This window comes from Micropterus dolomieu, linkage group LG12 (assembly GCF_021292245.1).
Source record: "Micropterus dolomieu isolate WLL.071019.BEF.003 ecotype Adirondacks linkage group LG12, ASM2129224v1, whole genome shotgun sequence".
Classification (NCBI taxonomy): Eukaryota; Metazoa; Chordata; class Actinopteri; order Centrarchiformes; family Centrarchidae; genus Micropterus; species Micropterus dolomieu.
The window spans coordinates 2,833,837-2,852,232 of record NC_060161.1 but is presented as its reverse complement, the minus strand read 5'-3'; the positions used below and the strand labels follow the sequence as shown (position 1 = coordinate 2,852,232).

The 18,396-nt window shown below is 39.9% G+C and overlaps 1 protein-coding gene across 1 annotated transcript in view; it reads left to right on the top strand.

Moving 5' to 3' along the window:
* The window catches only part of arfgef3 (ARFGEF family member 3), a 50,451-nt gene that overhangs the window by 1,961 nt on the left and 30,094 nt on the right, over positions 1 to 18,396 (top strand). Inside the window, exons 2-16 of the mRNA XM_046065855.1 lie at positions 1,367 to 1,418; positions 5,125 to 5,206; positions 5,668 to 5,814; positions 6,268 to 6,336; positions 9,477 to 9,593; positions 10,197 to 10,242; positions 11,955 to 12,039; positions 12,779 to 12,883; positions 13,188 to 13,309; positions 13,970 to 14,217; positions 14,534 to 14,646; positions 15,053 to 15,185; positions 15,396 to 15,744; positions 15,871 to 16,012; positions 16,377 to 16,729. Coding sequence (XP_045921811.1) covers positions 1,367 to 1,418; positions 5,125 to 5,206; positions 5,668 to 5,814; positions 6,268 to 6,336; positions 9,477 to 9,593; positions 10,197 to 10,242; positions 11,955 to 12,039; positions 12,779 to 12,883; positions 13,188 to 13,309; positions 13,970 to 14,217; positions 14,534 to 14,646; positions 15,053 to 15,185; positions 15,396 to 15,744; positions 15,871 to 16,012; positions 16,377 to 16,729 — 2,163 coding nt within the window. The remainder of the gene's footprint in view (positions 1 to 1,366; positions 1,419 to 5,124; positions 5,207 to 5,667; positions 5,815 to 6,267; positions 6,337 to 9,476; positions 9,594 to 10,196; positions 10,243 to 11,954; positions 12,040 to 12,778; positions 12,884 to 13,187; positions 13,310 to 13,969; positions 14,218 to 14,533; positions 14,647 to 15,052; positions 15,186 to 15,395; positions 15,745 to 15,870; positions 16,013 to 16,376; positions 16,730 to 18,396) is intronic.

Sequence of the window (18,396 nt, the reverse complement as noted above, 5' to 3'; positions counted from 1 at the left end):
AACATGTGACACTCCCAAATAAAATGTATTAAACTCCATTTAAGAATGTGGAAAAAGCAGTTTCCACTGACGTCAGTGGTGATATTGTTAGTATTAATAGCCATTATAGGCCAGCCTGACCTTTTGGTGGCAGGTGAATGGGTGGATGGGTTCAGATTGTGCTGATGAAGGAACAGCGTGCAATCTCACACACACACACACACACACACACACACACACACTGAAAGGGCATGTTTAAACCCAATAGAGCATGACCAAGTGGACTGCAGACGTTGGAATCAAGTATGTGCCATGCATACACATACAAAAAGGTGTATGTATAAACTGAGCTCTTAACTGTGACGTATTAAAAACAGACAATATCTCATGCGCTAGGCTATATTTCAGTTATGTCTGCCCTCTGTCTGATATAGATACACAGTGCAGTTGAGTGTATTTATGTTCTACGAAAGGAAAGGACTTCATCAGCCAAATAAAATGTTTCACAGACTGCCTTGAAATATTTGTAGACACGCCCATAACATCACTGCATCTTATAGTTGTCTCTGAAAGTGAAGGATGCCAAATGTCCCATGTGAATGCCATAAACACATACATTAAACCTTGAAACACGTGCACAACATGACAGGCTCTGCAGAGTAACAGGAGATTTATGCTGGGTTTAGAGATGTCAGCAAGTGTCATTTGTCAAGTTTCTGCTATGAAAAATGCAGTAGAATATCCCGTGTTAGTTGAAAATATGAAGCCAAGGTGAAATTTCTCAAGGTTTCTGAGCTATCTGTCTACTTTAAAAGCTGCTGTTTTCAGCAGGTACTCAGCATTTTTCTTATTGCAGTAGTTCTTATTGAAGACATAGGCCTAAATCTTCATAAATAACTCACAAATATATAGTTTCCATTAAATAAAAAGCCTTAATAGTTTCCTGAAACAGTTGGCCTCTGTAGTTTTTAACAAATCTTACTCAAACGGGAGGAAGTGCATTTGTATTTTCAGTAGTGAATTAATACACTTTTGGTGCTCAAGTGAGTATTTCTGTTATGTCTGTGACATAATTATCCTTCATCTCTGTAGACGCCTATGTGCTAAATTATTCAACATAAATTTGACATGCAGCACAATTGATAGCTATTGTGTCTGAGCTAATGTGCTAACTAGCTAGCTAATATTGTCAAATACTGTTGACATTAGCATTAGTCTTGGGAACCAGATTTGCCAGATTTTCATCTGCTCTTCCTGAGCTCAACAAACCGAATACTTAACAGCTGGGAATTTACATTATATTTTGGTTTGGGTAAATGTGATATAGCATATCTGTCATAAGATATTAATGACAGTCTTTCCTTTTCTTTGTTCCATTAAATTACAGAAACCCTTGAGTCTCAGAATGGACCAGCCAAGATTTCTCCTTCACAACTTCGGTAAGTTAAATGGCAGCTCAGTTCAATTCATTTCAGTTCACTTCAACTCAAAGCTCTGAAGGCATGAAGTCAAAACCTGTTAGAGTCACAGTAAGAGAAAAACAACAAACCTAACAGAACCTGAACAAAAAACATTAAACAGACTGGAAATGTTCTTTGTATAATAATCAAAAACAATGTTATGTGTTTCCAAGAGCAGTTGATCATTGTGCACCAGAAGGTTTGTTAGACCACCTGCTTGTATTAAGTTGTAAGACAAGTTAGCTTTGCCCTACAGCTACACATACTGTACAGCCTGTGCTTTTACTGCAGGGAATAGATATCTGAATATTGAAATTCAAACTGTTCTTTTCCGAGCCCTGTGGCTTACACACCGTTATTTTCCACCGTGTGTATAATTTGAGTTCATTTGACTGGTCAAATAATTCCTGGGATGATAATGCAAATACTGAGGCAGTGTTTCACATCGCTCAGTTTAAACACAGTTCCAACACCACTACAGTATAATTACCATAGAATATAGGAATTTAGGCTACAGCAGGTGGATACAATAACATCAACATGATAGAAAATAAAATAAAAGAAGCACGTGTGAGAGTTCCTCAAAGTAAATAAAACACACAACCGGCAGGTAAATTACAGTTTTTATACTGATGATAATTTAATTTTCACCTATATGTTGTTGGTTGGATTAAAAAAAATATTTTTTTAACTCATCCTGTAATAAAAAAAAAAACATTCCTGGATATAATTAATTTTTTTTTCCCAAATTGTGCCTCAAACTAGGGATTTACTGACCTGACTTTTTCTGTCCTGACACAAATCCCAGTACCTTATCTCAGCGTATCTTCCGATACCAAATACCAATCCAGCGCCAGAGGCTGTATCTGTATTCTGCATAGAATATTTATGTACGGTAATTTAATGAATGTAACTGATAGTGGAAATATTGAATTTTATAATGACATTGATAAAGAAGTTTGGAACTGTGGATCCTTCATATCTGACCGATACCCGATCAGCTTAATAAGGTCAGTATCACTTCTGGTTGGTCCAGCGCATCACTGCCACAAAATACAATGCTATCAAAAATGAAAGTAGACCTGAAAGTGAAACTGTGTGTGTACACAAAAAGAGAACTTTACCAGCTTGTAAGATCTGAAGGTAAGGTTTGTCACAGGCCTGCTGTTTTGGATATTATTAGATTATACAGGTGTTCCTGTTGTTAAGGTCACCCCCTTTATACTAATCATGTCTATCAAATCATGCGGAGAAAATCAAACAGGACAGACAGCTGTTCACAGTAGCCAAAATACTGAAATCCAATATATATGGTTGGGTTCAAATATCCAGTTTGAGTCCAGTATTTCCTTTTGTCGAACTCTTGTATTATTGTTTTGCATTGTAAGAAGACTGCAGTATTGATTTTGCATGTGTTGTCATGGAAATATTCTGTGTTTGGGCATTGATGCATTGTTTTTTTTTATAATGTCAGAGAGTTTTTGAATGTATCAACTGTAAAATGTAAAGTGAATGGAGAGCTGCTCCTGGTGGCAGTTGCATTGTGACGAAGGTGCCATAAATTCTGGATGCCGTTGCAGCTCAACACACCATGAATTATTCATCCAATAACCTCTATTGTTGTATTAGAGATTATTAGATTAAATATTGATGATAATGTCTCCGTAATGTAGTGCGATGGTTCTCAGCCAGTGTGCTCCTCTGTTTCTACAAAAAAAATTTGAAGTCTCTTATTACAAAATGGACTCTCAGCCACTCGAACAAAGAGGACACTTACTCTGACAAACTGACTGACAGAACGAAACAAGATATACAATGGTTCTCTCTGAAGGATAGTTGCTATGGGAGGTCCTTGTTTGATATAATAATGATGGTTTTCATTGACAAAATGCATATTTACCTTGATAAGGAATTTTAAAAGTTTATATTCTTTATGTTATAGAAATATTGAATCTGGTGGTTTTATAAACATTTCTGAGCCACTGGTTATGGCGTGATGGGCCTTTTTAAAGTTGAGTTGAGATTCTCGTCCTGACTATTTTATTTTAATTGTTGCACTCTACTTGCTCATAAATAGTGAAAATAGTAAATAGTCATTGAAACTGCTGGGAACTACTGGCTGCCATGACAACTGTGGCTCCTTGCAGCCCATTTGAACGAATGCAGTTGTGACAGCTCAGGGCAGCCTGAGAGCTCAGAGATGAAGTCCAGTGGCCTGCTATCAGCAGCAGAGCATGGTGACTCAACCAACTACAAATAATGAGAGGGGGGGAGAGAGAGAGAGCAGAAAAACATGACAAAGAAAGATTGAGGATATGGACAAGTCAGCTTGCTGGGTTATGAAACTCTATAGTGTCTAGTTTGGGACAAAACAAAGGATGTTTTACAAAAGAGTTTTATTTTTAACTGAGAGAAGTTTTTTTGTGAATTGTGAATCCACAATGGGTCAGAGCTGGCATACATGCTAGTTTGTATATAGACCATCTAGAATGAAAAACACATTTTAAAGAACAAACAAGACAAAAAATATTTACATCAACTAAACAAGCAATATTAAAGGCAACAGATACCTTTCAAAAGTCCTCGTTTATCTTTTTTTGGCATTGGATTAACTCAGTACGCTCATTGCTTTGATGTCTCAGCAGAATCCCACTTTGAAATGTATGAAAGTGACGTTGCATGTTATCACAGATTTCCAGTCCTTGCTAGACACTAACAACCCGACGACACTGCCTGCCTGACCGCATCTTGAGTCCCATCACAGTCAGCAGATACCTACATCTGTGTGAATGGAGGCAGCAGCAGCTTCACCCAGTCTGACTATAACCTTTAAACATCTCCCTACATGGCATAACGTTGATTGTTTTAATTGTATGTTTCATTAAAACGAGAAATCTTTTTCTGCTTATAAAAAAAACCCGACATGCACCAAACTGACAAAACCCAGTAGGTTTCTCTTTCATTTAGGTCAGATTTGTTTTCCAGCAGGTTTGTACTTGAGCATGTGCTAAAGTAGCTTCTAGCACCAGTGGAGCATGGTGACCCTTTCAGCTGAGAGACGTGGTCAAGAGAGACCGATACAAACGGACAAGCTCTGTGTGTCTCTGTGGTTGCGGTCAGAAGCTCACGTTAATCGTTTACCTCTCAGTTGTGATTTGATGTTCTGAACTTGTACATACAGTATCGTTAAGAGCAGGAGAGAGTGAGGAGGATCTGAGATATAATCTCACTTCCTATTAAATATCAAAGTCGTGGAACAACCCAGTCTCTTTTATTTTGTTGAGTAAAAAGGACTGAAAAAAAGCTATTAATTAATTTTACTCGTGCATATTTGTTGACAAAGATTTGATCATAAAGTTTTACTTCAGATTTGTGAAGTGTTCCACTGTTTGGACACAAGTGTTGCCATAATGAACAGTTTAAACCACAATTAACCATCAGATTTCTTCAACTTTCACTTAAGGGCAAAAATCAGCCTTTAAACTCGAAAGAAATAACGATTTAATACTTATTGTGATAATTATCGATATCGAAAGATATGAAACTTTTTATTGTGATAAAAATATCGTCCAGCCCTAAGTTACACTTGTGTCTTCAATGTAATTTTTTCAAATCTGATCTCAAATTATAAGATATAGAGTCATAGAGTTTAATATTGTTTGTGTTTTGGTTTGTGTGCATCCAGAGCGTGTTGTCTGCTGCCGCTACAGATGGCTCTGGAGTCAAAAAACACCAAACTAGGACAGACGGCGCTTACTGGAATGCAGGTACTGCAATATATAGCAGATTATTTCTCTGTTTTATTTTATTCTTGTTCTTCCTTTTATTCCTATTTACTGTGCATACATCTGTCATTTGCAACATCAGCGTAAAATAAAAGAAGAAAAAACACAATCTTCCTTTTAGAAATGAAAAGTTATTCATACATACATAATTCACAAGCAATAAAATGCTTGTTCAACTCTAGTGGAACAAGGGTGCATTTACTTCTAGTCTAGAATGACCAGACAAGCAAAACTTAGATAAATAATGCAGTTTAACTGACATTATTGAGTCACTTTACTGCTAGTTGCAAACCCTGAAAAAGAGGGTCCGTGACAAGTTTTTGTACTAAAAATATAGATTTATTTAGCCGTCATGAGGAAGTCGTTTGATCGCATGATGTTTTTGCATACAGCAGCAGCAGTGGTCTGCTCTCTGAAACTTTCTTCCCTCTGACTTTCTTCAGAAGCTCCTGTGTGAGGACAGGTTTGTGGGCGGGGTCGGTGTGGAGGTAGAGGTGGAGGCTCTGGAGAAGCAGCTGCTGAGCCAGATGTTGGAGGCCATCAGAGTCACCCCATCTCTCCATGAAGACCTGCAGGTGGAAGTCATGAAGGTAAGACATGCTGATATAAATTCCTAAATATTTACCCAATATTACCAGTAGACTCCGAACTGCATTTTACATGTTTACTATACTTCACAGTGCACTCTCAGTCTGCAGTAGCCCTGTGTTAAAAACAGTACAGTGATGTAAATATACCTGGCAGCTTAACAGCTCTGCATGAAGAGCTTGCCAGCATTGCAGCTTTTTCTTTTTCTTTGATGGTTTTCTGTGATGTGGCCTCTGTAGAGCTGTGGTCACCTCATGTTGGTGTCTTTTCCAGCTGACAGATCTCGCCAATTTATGTTCAACTTAAATTGGACTAACTTTGTCACAGTGCTCATGGTTGAAGTCTGTTTCCCTAAACTGTTAAATTAGTCTCCCCTATATATAAAGAATGATTACAGAGTTTATTCTCTTTTAGAAAGTATACTAAAGTAAACTGCTTCTGTCTTCTATGTGCAGGTCCTGCTGTGTATCACCTACTCACCAAACTTTGATATTAATGGAGACTCCATTCTCCGGATTGCTGAGGTAGGACAGCCAGAGTCTGTTTGATACACATCAGATATTTGAGATTTTACATCTAGCAACAAACAGGAACTGTTTTTTGTTTCAGCAGTACTGATCAGAATCATGCAGAAATTGATATTTCCCCTGTTCAGCTGACTTTGGGGATGTTGTAGAAAGCTGTATTTGAAAATGCATCTCAGATAAGCCAAGGGTGTAGGGATTTAGGTTTCTGTTGGTTTACGTCATAGATGTGACTGTTTGTTTGTAACCCCCCGATGTATTAACTTTATGTACTTGGTATTAGACTAGAATGATTATGGTAGATATATTAGGCAAAACGAGAATGGAATGAAGTCTGACAGGAAAATCAATGTTGGAAATAACCATTTTATATCCTCTTTAATTTACTGTGCTTTATTGTTTGCTGTTTCTTTATGGATTTCGTAACTTTGACGTGACCTGACAAAGTGGTCACAGTATTGATTGGACTGAACTAATGACAAATAGCATTGATACTTTTTTAATAGAGTGAACTGTTATCTTAGCAAGCAGTACATGAGCTCAGTCTGTTTTTAGAAGTGAAGCTTTGCTCCATCTCTTCTCACCTGGAGGCCTTCTCTCATGCTGTAATGTCATCAGTTATTCATAAAGTTCAAAAAGAGATGAGTGATCCTGCACACACACAAACACACAGCTGATTTTGGAACGCGAGAGACTTTTGAGATGAAGAGAGATATTTGCCATAAAACTAGCCTGGTTGAAGAAACTTGTTTTGGGTGCGCAAACTGTGCCAGCGTTCACTGGTGCCAATGAAATGTGGATTAACCAGAAAACCACTGATGTAGTGAATACACTGATAAATAAAAACAAGCAACCTAAGACTAGACAGGAGGAACAATTGGAACCACAGCTTCTGCCAAAATACCAGCTTCATGTGTCGACCTTGACAGTGAGTTGATCCTTAGGTGGAAATCCTCTGGATATCTTTTATTGAGGCGCTCTCTGGATTTCCTGAGATTTTCTGAGGCTCTGCACGGCCTTAAAAGAATACTGCAGGTTTTAAGTATGGTAAGGTGGCTATGTAACTTTGTAATTTTGCAGCTGACGTCAGCTTGGATTCACAATGGAGGAGTGGTTTCAAAATTTTCCACTGGCATTTTAAAGCTTTTTTTAATGCCATTCAACTGGATCACATTAGAATTCAATCTGACCACAGCTGACGATGCAAAGGGGCAAGTAACAAACTTTTCACAGCCACCTTTCAAGACTGCGTGGGGTGGGATAGATTTTTCATTATTCATAATTCCCCTGAGCGGGACACATTACAGAAAGCTTTATACAACAATCAACGAATGAAACCACACAGGGACTCCGGCTCCTGTAGGTGCAGAAATATAATGAACTGAAAATGTCATCTTAGTCATTAATGTGCAGACCTGCCACCTGACCGACACCCAGCCACTGTTATCTCCAAATGTAAACCCATGGCCCAAACTCCAACCAAACAACCAAATTATCACAGTCTTTTCCTGTAACATCGCTTCCCTCAGCAGCAGCAGCAGCAGCAGCAGCAGCTCCTGTACCCAGGTGATATTTGACATCCATTAACAGCTCATAAAAACCTGGTCAACATGTTGTGTTAATGTGCTCAGCTCCACGAGGGCCGGCCATCTGGTGCGTGTGTTTGTGTTTGTGTTGGGTCATAACTCAGGGTGGCTGGAGAGGTTGTCAACACCACTCCATTATCAGTAATATCTCATATAAACAGTGAGGCTCAGTACAGGTTCTTAATGCAGGGATTGGCAGTGCTGAGGGGTTTATTCAGTTTCAACAGCAGGGAGCTGGAGTTTGATAATTTACCCTTAATGCCGTATCCATGACATGAAACCAAATTTGCACGGAGATCATTCCTGTCACCTAAAATTGAGTTTCAGGCGAGACACTGCAGGTGAAAAGGGTAAAAAATCTAATAGATATCACCATGAAAGTTTTTGTATTATAGGTTTTCTGAAATGTTATGTTTAAATATGCAAATGAGGCAGGTTCTAATTAAATACGCTGTAATTTGCATATATTTGAAGAACCGAAATCTGAACACAGGATTAAGTCAGGTTCAGAATTAGTGTTTATATTTTGTTGACATATTAGACTCAAATGTTTTTACAGAGGGGATTTAGAAATCTTTTTTTTTACAGGCATAGGTTTAAAAAAAAGGTGAATTGGATAAAATACTAATAACAGATATCAACATCAAACCTCCCCAGTTGATTACTTAAATTAAAACACTTAATTTCTGTATTACAAGTTTTCTGAAATGTGATGTTTAAATACGCAAATGAGGCAGTATCTGATGCTAACTTTTGTTGGATTTAGGAGAAATCCGCACAGGCAAACCGTAGTGCAATAAACCTAAATGTGATACTTTGAGCATCTTCTTACAACTAGTCTGAAATACCCGTTATGGAAGCAAATTATTCCAAAATCTCAAAAGTGATCATGCATTGATGATGTCTCTTCAAACATGCCTTGAGTTGTAAAAAGATGTCTTTATGTCTGTTAGTTCTTTGGTTTTAGGCTACAAAGGAAACTCTTTCATTTGTCTTTTGGTGCAAGGCGTGTCTGCCAACTAAATCCGATGGGAAACTATTGATACATTAGATTTGAAAAATAACCAATTAACAGGCAAACATAATGCAAAGCTGAAAAGTTGTACTGTGCAGCATTTTCGGTGCTACCCCCTCGTGGGATTTGTGTGTAACTCACAAGCTCACTCATTCATGTGAGCTACAGGCCTATTACCTGCCACGGCTTCTATTTAGCTACCAAAATTAAGTCTTCAGCGCTCAATCTTTTACTCTAAATTTTTACTTTGGCGCACAACTGCTGCTTTTAATTATCATTTCATCTGCATGTGTTTCTCAGCTGCTGACTTTCCTTTGATCCACAGTGTTTACTCTATGAACTTCTAATCTGGCCGAAAGATGTTTGAGACACAAACAATATGTCCCGCCCCCCCCCCCCCCCGATATCTCAGTGTCTGGCTGTGATGCTGTCTTGAGACTGTGCGTCATGACTTTTCAGTTTTTGTGACTCAGGCATAAGAAAGATCACACGCTGACAGATGTAATTGTGTGTGTGTGTGTGTGTGTGTGTGTGTTCAGGTGTGTATCGAGACCTATGTGTCCAGCTGTCACCAGCGCAGCATCAACACGGCGGTCAGAGCCACGCTGAGCCAGATACTGGGAGACCTGACGCTACAGCTACGACACAGACAAGAGGTCAAGCCCTCACACAAAACACGCACACGTGTACAGATGTGTGCACACTTGTAAACTACTGGAGGGAATCGCAACAGAATTTTAAATATAATTCTATTACACTATATCAAATGCTTTACTCTGATGTTGGAGAAACAAAATGACCTGTACATGTTTATTAATTGGTTAGAAGATCAGATATTTTAATCATATCATATTTCATTTAGTTAGAATTTTTGAAGCCAAAATGCCAAATATTCTCTTTTCCACCTCCTCAAATGGGAGGATTTGTTGCCTGTCTATTTTATATCATTGTATATTGTCACTTCGGGCTCTGTAAAATTGTCTCGGGCATATTTCAAAATGCTTCAAAGTTATGGCAATGTTTTCATCATATTTATTAAATGTACCTCTAATATATATACAAACACACGTGTATACACATATTACACATATTTAAGGCAATCAGAAACACACATTAAATGTATTCTTTATTTACCGAGACGGCTTTTTATCAGAGTAATATCATTCGGTCGCATACACCATCACAGCTGTGTTAACACAAAATCCCCAAAAAAGACACACTTGTAGTAAACATACTTCCTGCTGTGTGCTTCTCTACAGGGTGCAGATGGAGACGAGGTGACTGCACTGCCACTGCACAGAAGAGGTATGTCATTACTCTCCTGATCAGCTCTAAGGCTGTACCTCAATTATATAATCATGTGTATGATCCTATAATACACCTCTAATATACATTCAGTGGCCAATTATGAACACCTGTACAATCTTTTTATTACAACAACGAAAATGTTCAGTTCAGAATTGTGTAAATTCAATTGTATGTTTATTATGGATGTTAAAGTTAAAGGTGATGTTGTACTGAGAAGCGTTTCTACACTGAACAAAATTATAAACGCATCTGTCAAAATCTGTGTTAGTGGTGAGTAAATAAATATAAGCCCCATCAGTTCTCCTCTCCTGAAAACATTCATGTAGTATTTGATGGATTCAGCACTGTTGCATAGACGACGGTATGTTTTAGAGCCAGATGGTTGAGGAAAGGTTTCTTGTAGCTTTGGATAAAATTAACGAGTCCTGGTACAGGGATAAACTACACTGAACAAAATTAAAAATGCAACATTTTAGTTTTTGCCCCCATTCATCATGAGATGAACTGAAAGATCTAAGACTTTCTCTATGTACACAAAAGGCCTATTTCTGCTGTCTGATCAGCATCTTGATATGCCACACCTGTGAGGTGGATGGATTATCTCGGCAAAGGAGAAGTGCTCACTAACACAGATTTTGACAGATTTGTGAACAATATTTGAGAGAAATAGGCCTTTTGTGTACATAGAGAAAGTCTTAGATCTTTGAGTTCAGATCATGATGAATGTGGTTAAAAAGAAAAGTGTTGAGTTTATAATTTTTTTCAGTATATTTTCTCGTCTTCCCTATTTAAGTGCTGTACGTGAGGGAGGCACAATATTAGAAACACTTCAGACAGAATTGAATTTCCACCTATATGACAAAAACTGAACATAAGCATCATAAAAGCAGACTTTGTGGAAGGCCCTTGCGGCCTTGGTAAATTGTAGATTTGGACAGCCCTAAACACACATAACAGGCATACTCTCAGGAAGCAAGCTGGGTAAAGTCTGCACATTTTCATTAAGCCTGTGTTCAGCTGAGGCACGCAGAGTACGGCTTAGACTGGTGGAAACTGAGGCAAGTCTGACAATGTGGAGATGAGCCTGACAAGTTGCGGGGATGTTTCTAAAATGACCACCATAACGGAGGATAAACATCTTTGACATAGATAACAACATGGTCTTTACTCTGGTGGCACCTCCTACAGACAAACTTCTAAAGAATCTGAGGTCAGCAAAGTCTCAGCAGTTTTCTTCTATCCACTCTGTGTGTGTGTGTGTGTGTGTGTGTGTGTGTATTGTTGTTTTCTGAAGTCAACAATAAAGCTTTGTGGAGCCGTTAGTGGCTGTGGACCTTCAATCTTCCTTAGTGTGCAGTTCAAACTGCTTTATAGCGGTTTATAAAGCCATTGTAATCACCTTTCTGCATGTAGTAAGAAACACATTCACAGAGAGACTGGCAGGGCTTCTTTATGAGACTGTACAGTCTCACACACACACACACACACGAACAGTTTAGATGGATGCCTCTGAAGGCAGAGAGCCAAACAGGTTCACAGGGAAGGTATTGATTTATTTAATTTATTACAGAGAAATTATGAGGTGAGAGAGAGAAAAGTAAGAGACGGGAGAAAGTAATTTTTTATCACTTCATGTACATATTGAATAAAGAGCTTCTGTGTATTAACCTTGTTATGATGTGTGTGTGTGTATGTGTGTGTGTTTGCAGATATTTCTCCTACCAGCCAGGCTCTGTGTGAAGATGTTGTGATGGTTCTGACAGTTTTCTGTGAAAAACTGGAGTCGGTAGACAGGTATCGCTGCAGTTTTTCATTACTTGATGCAATGTTCTTTCTTTTGTTGTTGTTGTAATGTGTAGGTGATAATTCTGCTTGAGGCTGAATCATCAGGCTTTGCTGTAGCATCACAGATCTCCAAGGAATCTCATACCACACAGAAAACTGATTATAATTGGCCATGTACCAGGTTAAAATTTAAAGAAACAAAAATATTGCTAAAAAATAGATATTTTAATGGTAAACAGGTGTGTGAACAGACCCACTTGGGTAGCAGATGTACTAGAACAAGCTGACTTTATTAATGAACGATCTCCTTTGACCATCTCTTATCTTTATCACAACACTTAGTTTTGGGTGAACTTCATCTAAAATGTAGTCATACATTTAATTAAGTCTTAATTTTGCTGCTGTAAAGCTGTGCTCATTTTGACACCGCAGTCAGGTCCAACTTGGCATGCAGCTGTGTGTTAAACCCCTAAAAGTTCCACATTAGCAGAATCTGTTATGCAGCCATAAGCTTGTCAATAATGGGTGTGAAAACCAAGTGAAAACAGCCAACGGTGTGAAGGGGTTGAGAACAATTGTTTCACCTGCTTCCTTCACCGATTTCACCTATTGAAACATGATTGGCAAAGACTCCTCATGAGACCCAATTTATTATTATTTATTTTTACAGACACTGGATATTACCAGAGGCTGTCTGACTTCAGACATCTGGATTGCAAAAATGTTGTTGTGTCTTTTCATGTTCCAGCGGCAATCAGCTCCTGCAGCTTCTCTACCTGGAATGCATCCTCTCTATGCTCAGCAGCTGTCCTCCCACAATGCACCTGTCCAGGGGTTTCACCGACCTTGTATGGTAAGACTAGGATAAACATTCTACACATGTTGCCACCAAAATAAAGCTGTGATTTGGCACTTAATCCCAAAAAAAAAAAAATTCAGGTTAAGAAATAAGAAAATCTGAGATTCTCAAATTGAGAAAAGTTTAAAGAGGAATAGAAAATGGTGTTTACCTGTCATTTTTGGAGCCAGTTAATGATGATTTCAGACATCTTAGATAATGGTCAGTTTCATGTTATGCTTGCTTTTTTATCTAATTTTCTTTCTTTTTAGAACCCCTTATCTCAGTTTATTGTAATTTACTATATTCTAATGTACAGGAAGCAGCTGTGTCCATCCCTCGTGGCTATAATGGGAAATCCTGTCAATGACAAAACCATCGCTTCCCATCACGGCTACATGGCGCCAGACCGAGACCGTTTCTCAGACAGACTCAGTCTAGGTAACTGGATTTTCAAAATTGTTGCATTTACACGCAGCCTAGTTTGAGTCAGTTGTCATGAAAATGAACAGCAGACATCAAGAAAGAAACAACTTTTGACAGCTACTAAAATCAGTAACAAAGCTAACTGACAGAAATGTGGTTTTATTTGGTTGTTGCAGAAACTTGGGTTGCAACATTTTAAGTACTTATCTCAGTGTAAAAGTGCGAAACTGTTCCACACATCCCACGTTCAGTGATTGTGCGGCTCCTTGTGCTGATTAGCCAGCCGTTCATCCCCCTGAGCTCTAAATTCTTTTGTCAAAAATTGTAGAGATAAGCAATTCCATTTACGAAGCCTCATGTCAACATTGTTGTAATTGCTTTGGAACAAGCTCATTTATCTAATTAGAGATTCAATAATTAAACAGGTTCACAGTGTGACCAATTCAGACTAAGCCACATTTAATTATTAGACCTTCCTGCCAGCAGTCAGTTTAATGGTCTCTCTTCAAAATAGTGGAAATCTCCTTTAGTTGGAAACCTTTTTATTAGACATTACAGATAATCGTAGGTGGAGTTGATTTTACATTCCGACTCAGGCCTGTTGACTTCTTTCTGGTTATAAGTTTGAGGAGATGATTTTAATGGTTCAGCTTCATGTCCCCTCATTTTCTCCAGGGATCAACCAGGATGTGGACCCCTGCGGTGGAGGGGTCTCTGATCAAGGCAGAGGGTCCGGCTGTTCCTCCAACGCCCCCGCCAGGATCGCACCGGTAGTGCGGACTGTGTGTTACATCGCCGCAGAGCTTGTGCGTCTGGTGAGCTGCGTGGAGTCAATGAAACCGGTGCTGCAGTCGCTCTACCACAGAATCCTGCTTTACCCGCCTCCTCAGCACCGCACCGAGGCCATCCGCATCATGAAGGAGGTGGGAGGAGGAGACTTTTTCTTGCTGACCTTTTTCTAAAGCAGATTATAACTTTTCAGACTGATTGCCTACCTTCAGGCAGCTATTGATTTCCTTTCCAGTTTACTAAGTATAAGTTAGTAATTCATCATAGCTGATCTTTACTCAGCAATATTGTTATGTGTACATACACAAATAGAACGGATCCCTCCAGGTGATAACAGTGTGCGTCATTTGACATAACATGACGGCTACATGCATTTATGGAAATGGGCCATCAAATTAATGTGGAATCAATGTAGTAATCTATTTCTGTGTGTGTGTGTGTGTGTGTTAGATTCTGGGCAGTCCCCAGCGACTGTATGACTTGGCTGGTCCGTGCGTGGCTGAGCCTGAAACCAGGAAGCGCTCCTTCTCAAAGAGGAAGTCCCACCTGGACCTGCTAAAACTGTTAGTAACTCCTCTCTCTTTTTGAAGAATTTGCTGTGTGCAGTTGAGTTTTCTGAAATGCATCTTATCATAATTTGCGTTTGCATAAAGCACGTGCTTTTAAAGGTACACAGGGTTTCTTTTCACGTCTTTAAAAATGCACAAATAATACATTTAGTTCACTATGTTACAGTGGTCCTGAGTTTGATATCTATCATTGTCATTTTTCTTCCTTTAAATAAGAATATAGTGTGCTGTATACTGTGGAACCTCATAATTAGTTTGTTACTTATAATCTGACATTAAAAAGCACATATCATGATCCCAATGTTTCACAAAGTAATTCAATAATTAACCAAAATCTCACAGATTTTTACTGAATGCAAGCAAAGCAGTTAACTCAGTGTTTTTCTGCTTCCTTTGGAAGAGTGATGGACGGGATGACAGAGGCCTGTATGAAAGGAGGCATCGAGGCGTGTTACTCTTCGGTCTCCTGCGCCTGCGCTCTCCTCGGAGCCCTGGATGAACTTTCGCATGGCCGCGGCATCCAACCTGAACAGGTACATTACTGAGACATTAGTAGGGGTGCTCCAGTTATTCAGTATTGCACCCTAAAATAAATAAATCAAGTTTTAGGACTTGCCACAGACAGATGAAACATGTTCATAATCTGTGTCCTTGACACACTAAAAGCTTCTCAGGGAGCCAGAGATGTGATAAGTCTCAAGTGGTTTGAAGTTTAAAACCGTAACACAGCGGCTTTTTCTCAGGCTCGGCTTCTCCTCAGACGTCTGGATGATCTGAAAGATGGGACAGAGTCGACACGCGAGTCCATGGAGATCAACGAGGCCGACTTCAGATGGCAGAGACACATCCTGTCCTCTGAGCAGGTTCCCTTGGACCCCAGCTCTTCTTCCTCCAACATGGCCACCACCGGGGCCACCGAGCCCAGCCCTGACATTAGCATCAGCATCACCACTGAAACAGGCCAAACCACCCTGGATCTGGAGGTAGGGGAGCTCGGACTGGGTCGCACCGCTCCCGAGGAGTGTGGGGAGCACACACGCCTCCCCTCGCCCTCATCCTGTGGCGGCCAGGAGGGGACCAAACGGGAACTGAGTCTCGAGCCGGTTCAGGGGAGTCAACAGGAGGAGGGAGGAGGTGCAGTGGAGGTCGAGGCGAGAGGAGAGAAAGTAAAAGCCGGAGGTGGTGGTGGTGGTGGTGGTGGAGGAGTAGGAGGGGGAGAAAGGGGAGGGGCGGTTCCTCCAGATGTGGTGCAGAGAAGTCACGCCCTCGTCTACCCCGACATCACTAACTTCCTGTCTGTGGAGTCCAGGGCCAGGTCACACCACGGAGGGGGGTCACGATACAGCGAGAGCAACTTCAGGTGTGTGTGCAGCAAAGACTGAATTTAAATTACTTTTTATGTTGAAGGAGTCCTGATTCTTGTGTCTGAACAATTACAGATAGGTTTGAGAAAATCTTACGCATGTGTTTTTTACGAAGATACAAATTTGTTAAAATGGCAGGGATGGGGTAATATGAGCCAAAATTAGAAAGACAGACAGGATTCAACTCGTATTGTGGGTTTGGACAGAGTAATGGGAGAAACTTGCTATAAATAAATGATGTTGCCTTTCTCAAGCAAGTTCAAATCTGGAAAGTAGGAAATCATTCTAATTTCTGACCGTATGCCTTTAAAATCATACAACATAGAAATGATACGACTGATCTACCTGTTGGTCCAACAGCATGGAAGAGCAGGACTTGTCGCGGACAGAGTTTGACTCGTGTGACCAGTATTCCATGGCTGCTGAGAAGGACTCGGGGCGCTCCGATGTGTCTGACATCGGCTCTGACAACGTCTCGCTGGCTGACGAGGAGCAGCAGACCCCTCGCGACTGCCCGGGCCACCGCTCCCTGCGCACCGCCGCCCTGTCCCTCAAACTGCTCCGCAACCAGGAGGCCGACCAGCAGAGCGCCAGACTGTTCGTCCAGTCACTTGCAGCACTGCTTCCCCGTCTACTGGGATTGGCCACCGCCACGGAGGTGGACCTGTCACTGCAAAACTTCTCCTCCACCTTTTGCTCCGGGCTGCAGGCTGGTGAGAGACGGAGGGAGAGGGGGGGATTTAATATGTTTATGTGACTTGGTTTCTTGTCGTGTTTGAAGACTGGGAAGTGCGTAGACTCCATGACTTTGCTTGTGTGCGGTAGCTAAACACACGCAGTGTTTGCTGAGGGTGGAGTGATCTTTGCAGCAGCCTCTTCCTTTTGTTAATCAGCTCTGTTCACAGGAAAGTCTCTGCTGTTGGTTGAGTCCCAAAACGTCTGGTTGTGCAACCAGTTGTTTTACCAGCTAAAATAAAAGCACTGACAGTTATTCAGTGACATAGTGCAGGTAAAGTGAACAGTAAAATAGAATAATATCTTGCAGAAGGTAACCACTAACAAGGTGAAACTGAAACAAGTGATTAAAGCTACTTATGCAAATTATTAAAGAATTTAGTAAAGTGCAACATGCAGATGTTAAATCAAAACTAATTGACAGATGAATGAAATTATTATCTGCACAGTGGGTTATAGCTGCTCTTCTGTTTATGCTCTCTGCAAGCCAGGAGCTCATTTTTTAGTGTAAAGCACTGAACCCACCATTCACTGAATTTTGTGAAATTTTAAGTCTTGTTTATTTTCTTGTATGGACCATGCAAGACAACTGAGTTGGTGAATGTCTAGAAAGGACATGAAACTGGATTTCCAGCTGAATAAATTACTAACTTCCAAGGTGCGTTTCACCAAACGTCCATTTAAAATTCTGTTGCACCTGCGGCAGTGACCGCCATAACTACAGCGACGTGATCATTTTCACAACCGCAACAACGAAGCTTTCTGAATTCACTTCAGCTCTAATTAGCTTGTTCTCCATAGCAATGCCACCTGAGGCTCATGGGTATTGTAGTATTCATATTCAGACACCTTACCAAACTGAGAGAACAAACGTTACTAGATATTAAAATGAAATAATTAAAACTGATGACCATGAGCGTCATGTTGAGGAATATTTGGGAATAACATTAAACAAAAACCTTAAAATGGGAATTTTCAGTGGGTGTAAATACTTCTTTCACTTCACAAGTCTATATTTAAAATTTTGGGAATAAAGTCACTGTCTGATGAACAGAAGCCCTTTTAATTGGCTGTTTTTGACACTTTTCTGTCATAAATAATCATTAAAAGGACCCATTTTTCACTTTTTCCCTAAGATATTAATTTATGTCATTGGTTAAATGTACATGCACAAGGATTTTAAGAAATTGCTAATTTAAACATAGTCTGTATATGTATATACATCTACATATACTGTATATTCAATACATCACTTTAGAGCAGTTTTAATAAAAACCTTTTTGCCTTCGAGGCACAACCCATAATCCATCAGTAAAAAACAGTGAGCCTGCTGGGAGTTTTGACATCAGCAGAGCAAAATTACAAATCAAATTAAATTCTACGGTTTAATGGCTTAATGGATTTGGTCGAAGCTGCAAATCCCCCGTGAGTTTCTGATTATAACACTTGACTTATCGTCAGCTAACAGATTATATCTCACTGCCTCCTCTCACCTTCACACTCATTTCCTCTGTCCTCTCTCTACCTGTCTCTTTCTCCATGTTTCACCCTTTTGCTTTTTGCTAACTTCCCTTTCTTTCTCCCAAACATCACTTACTCTTCCTCCTCTCTACCTTTAGTCACTTTACTTACTACCTTTGCCTTT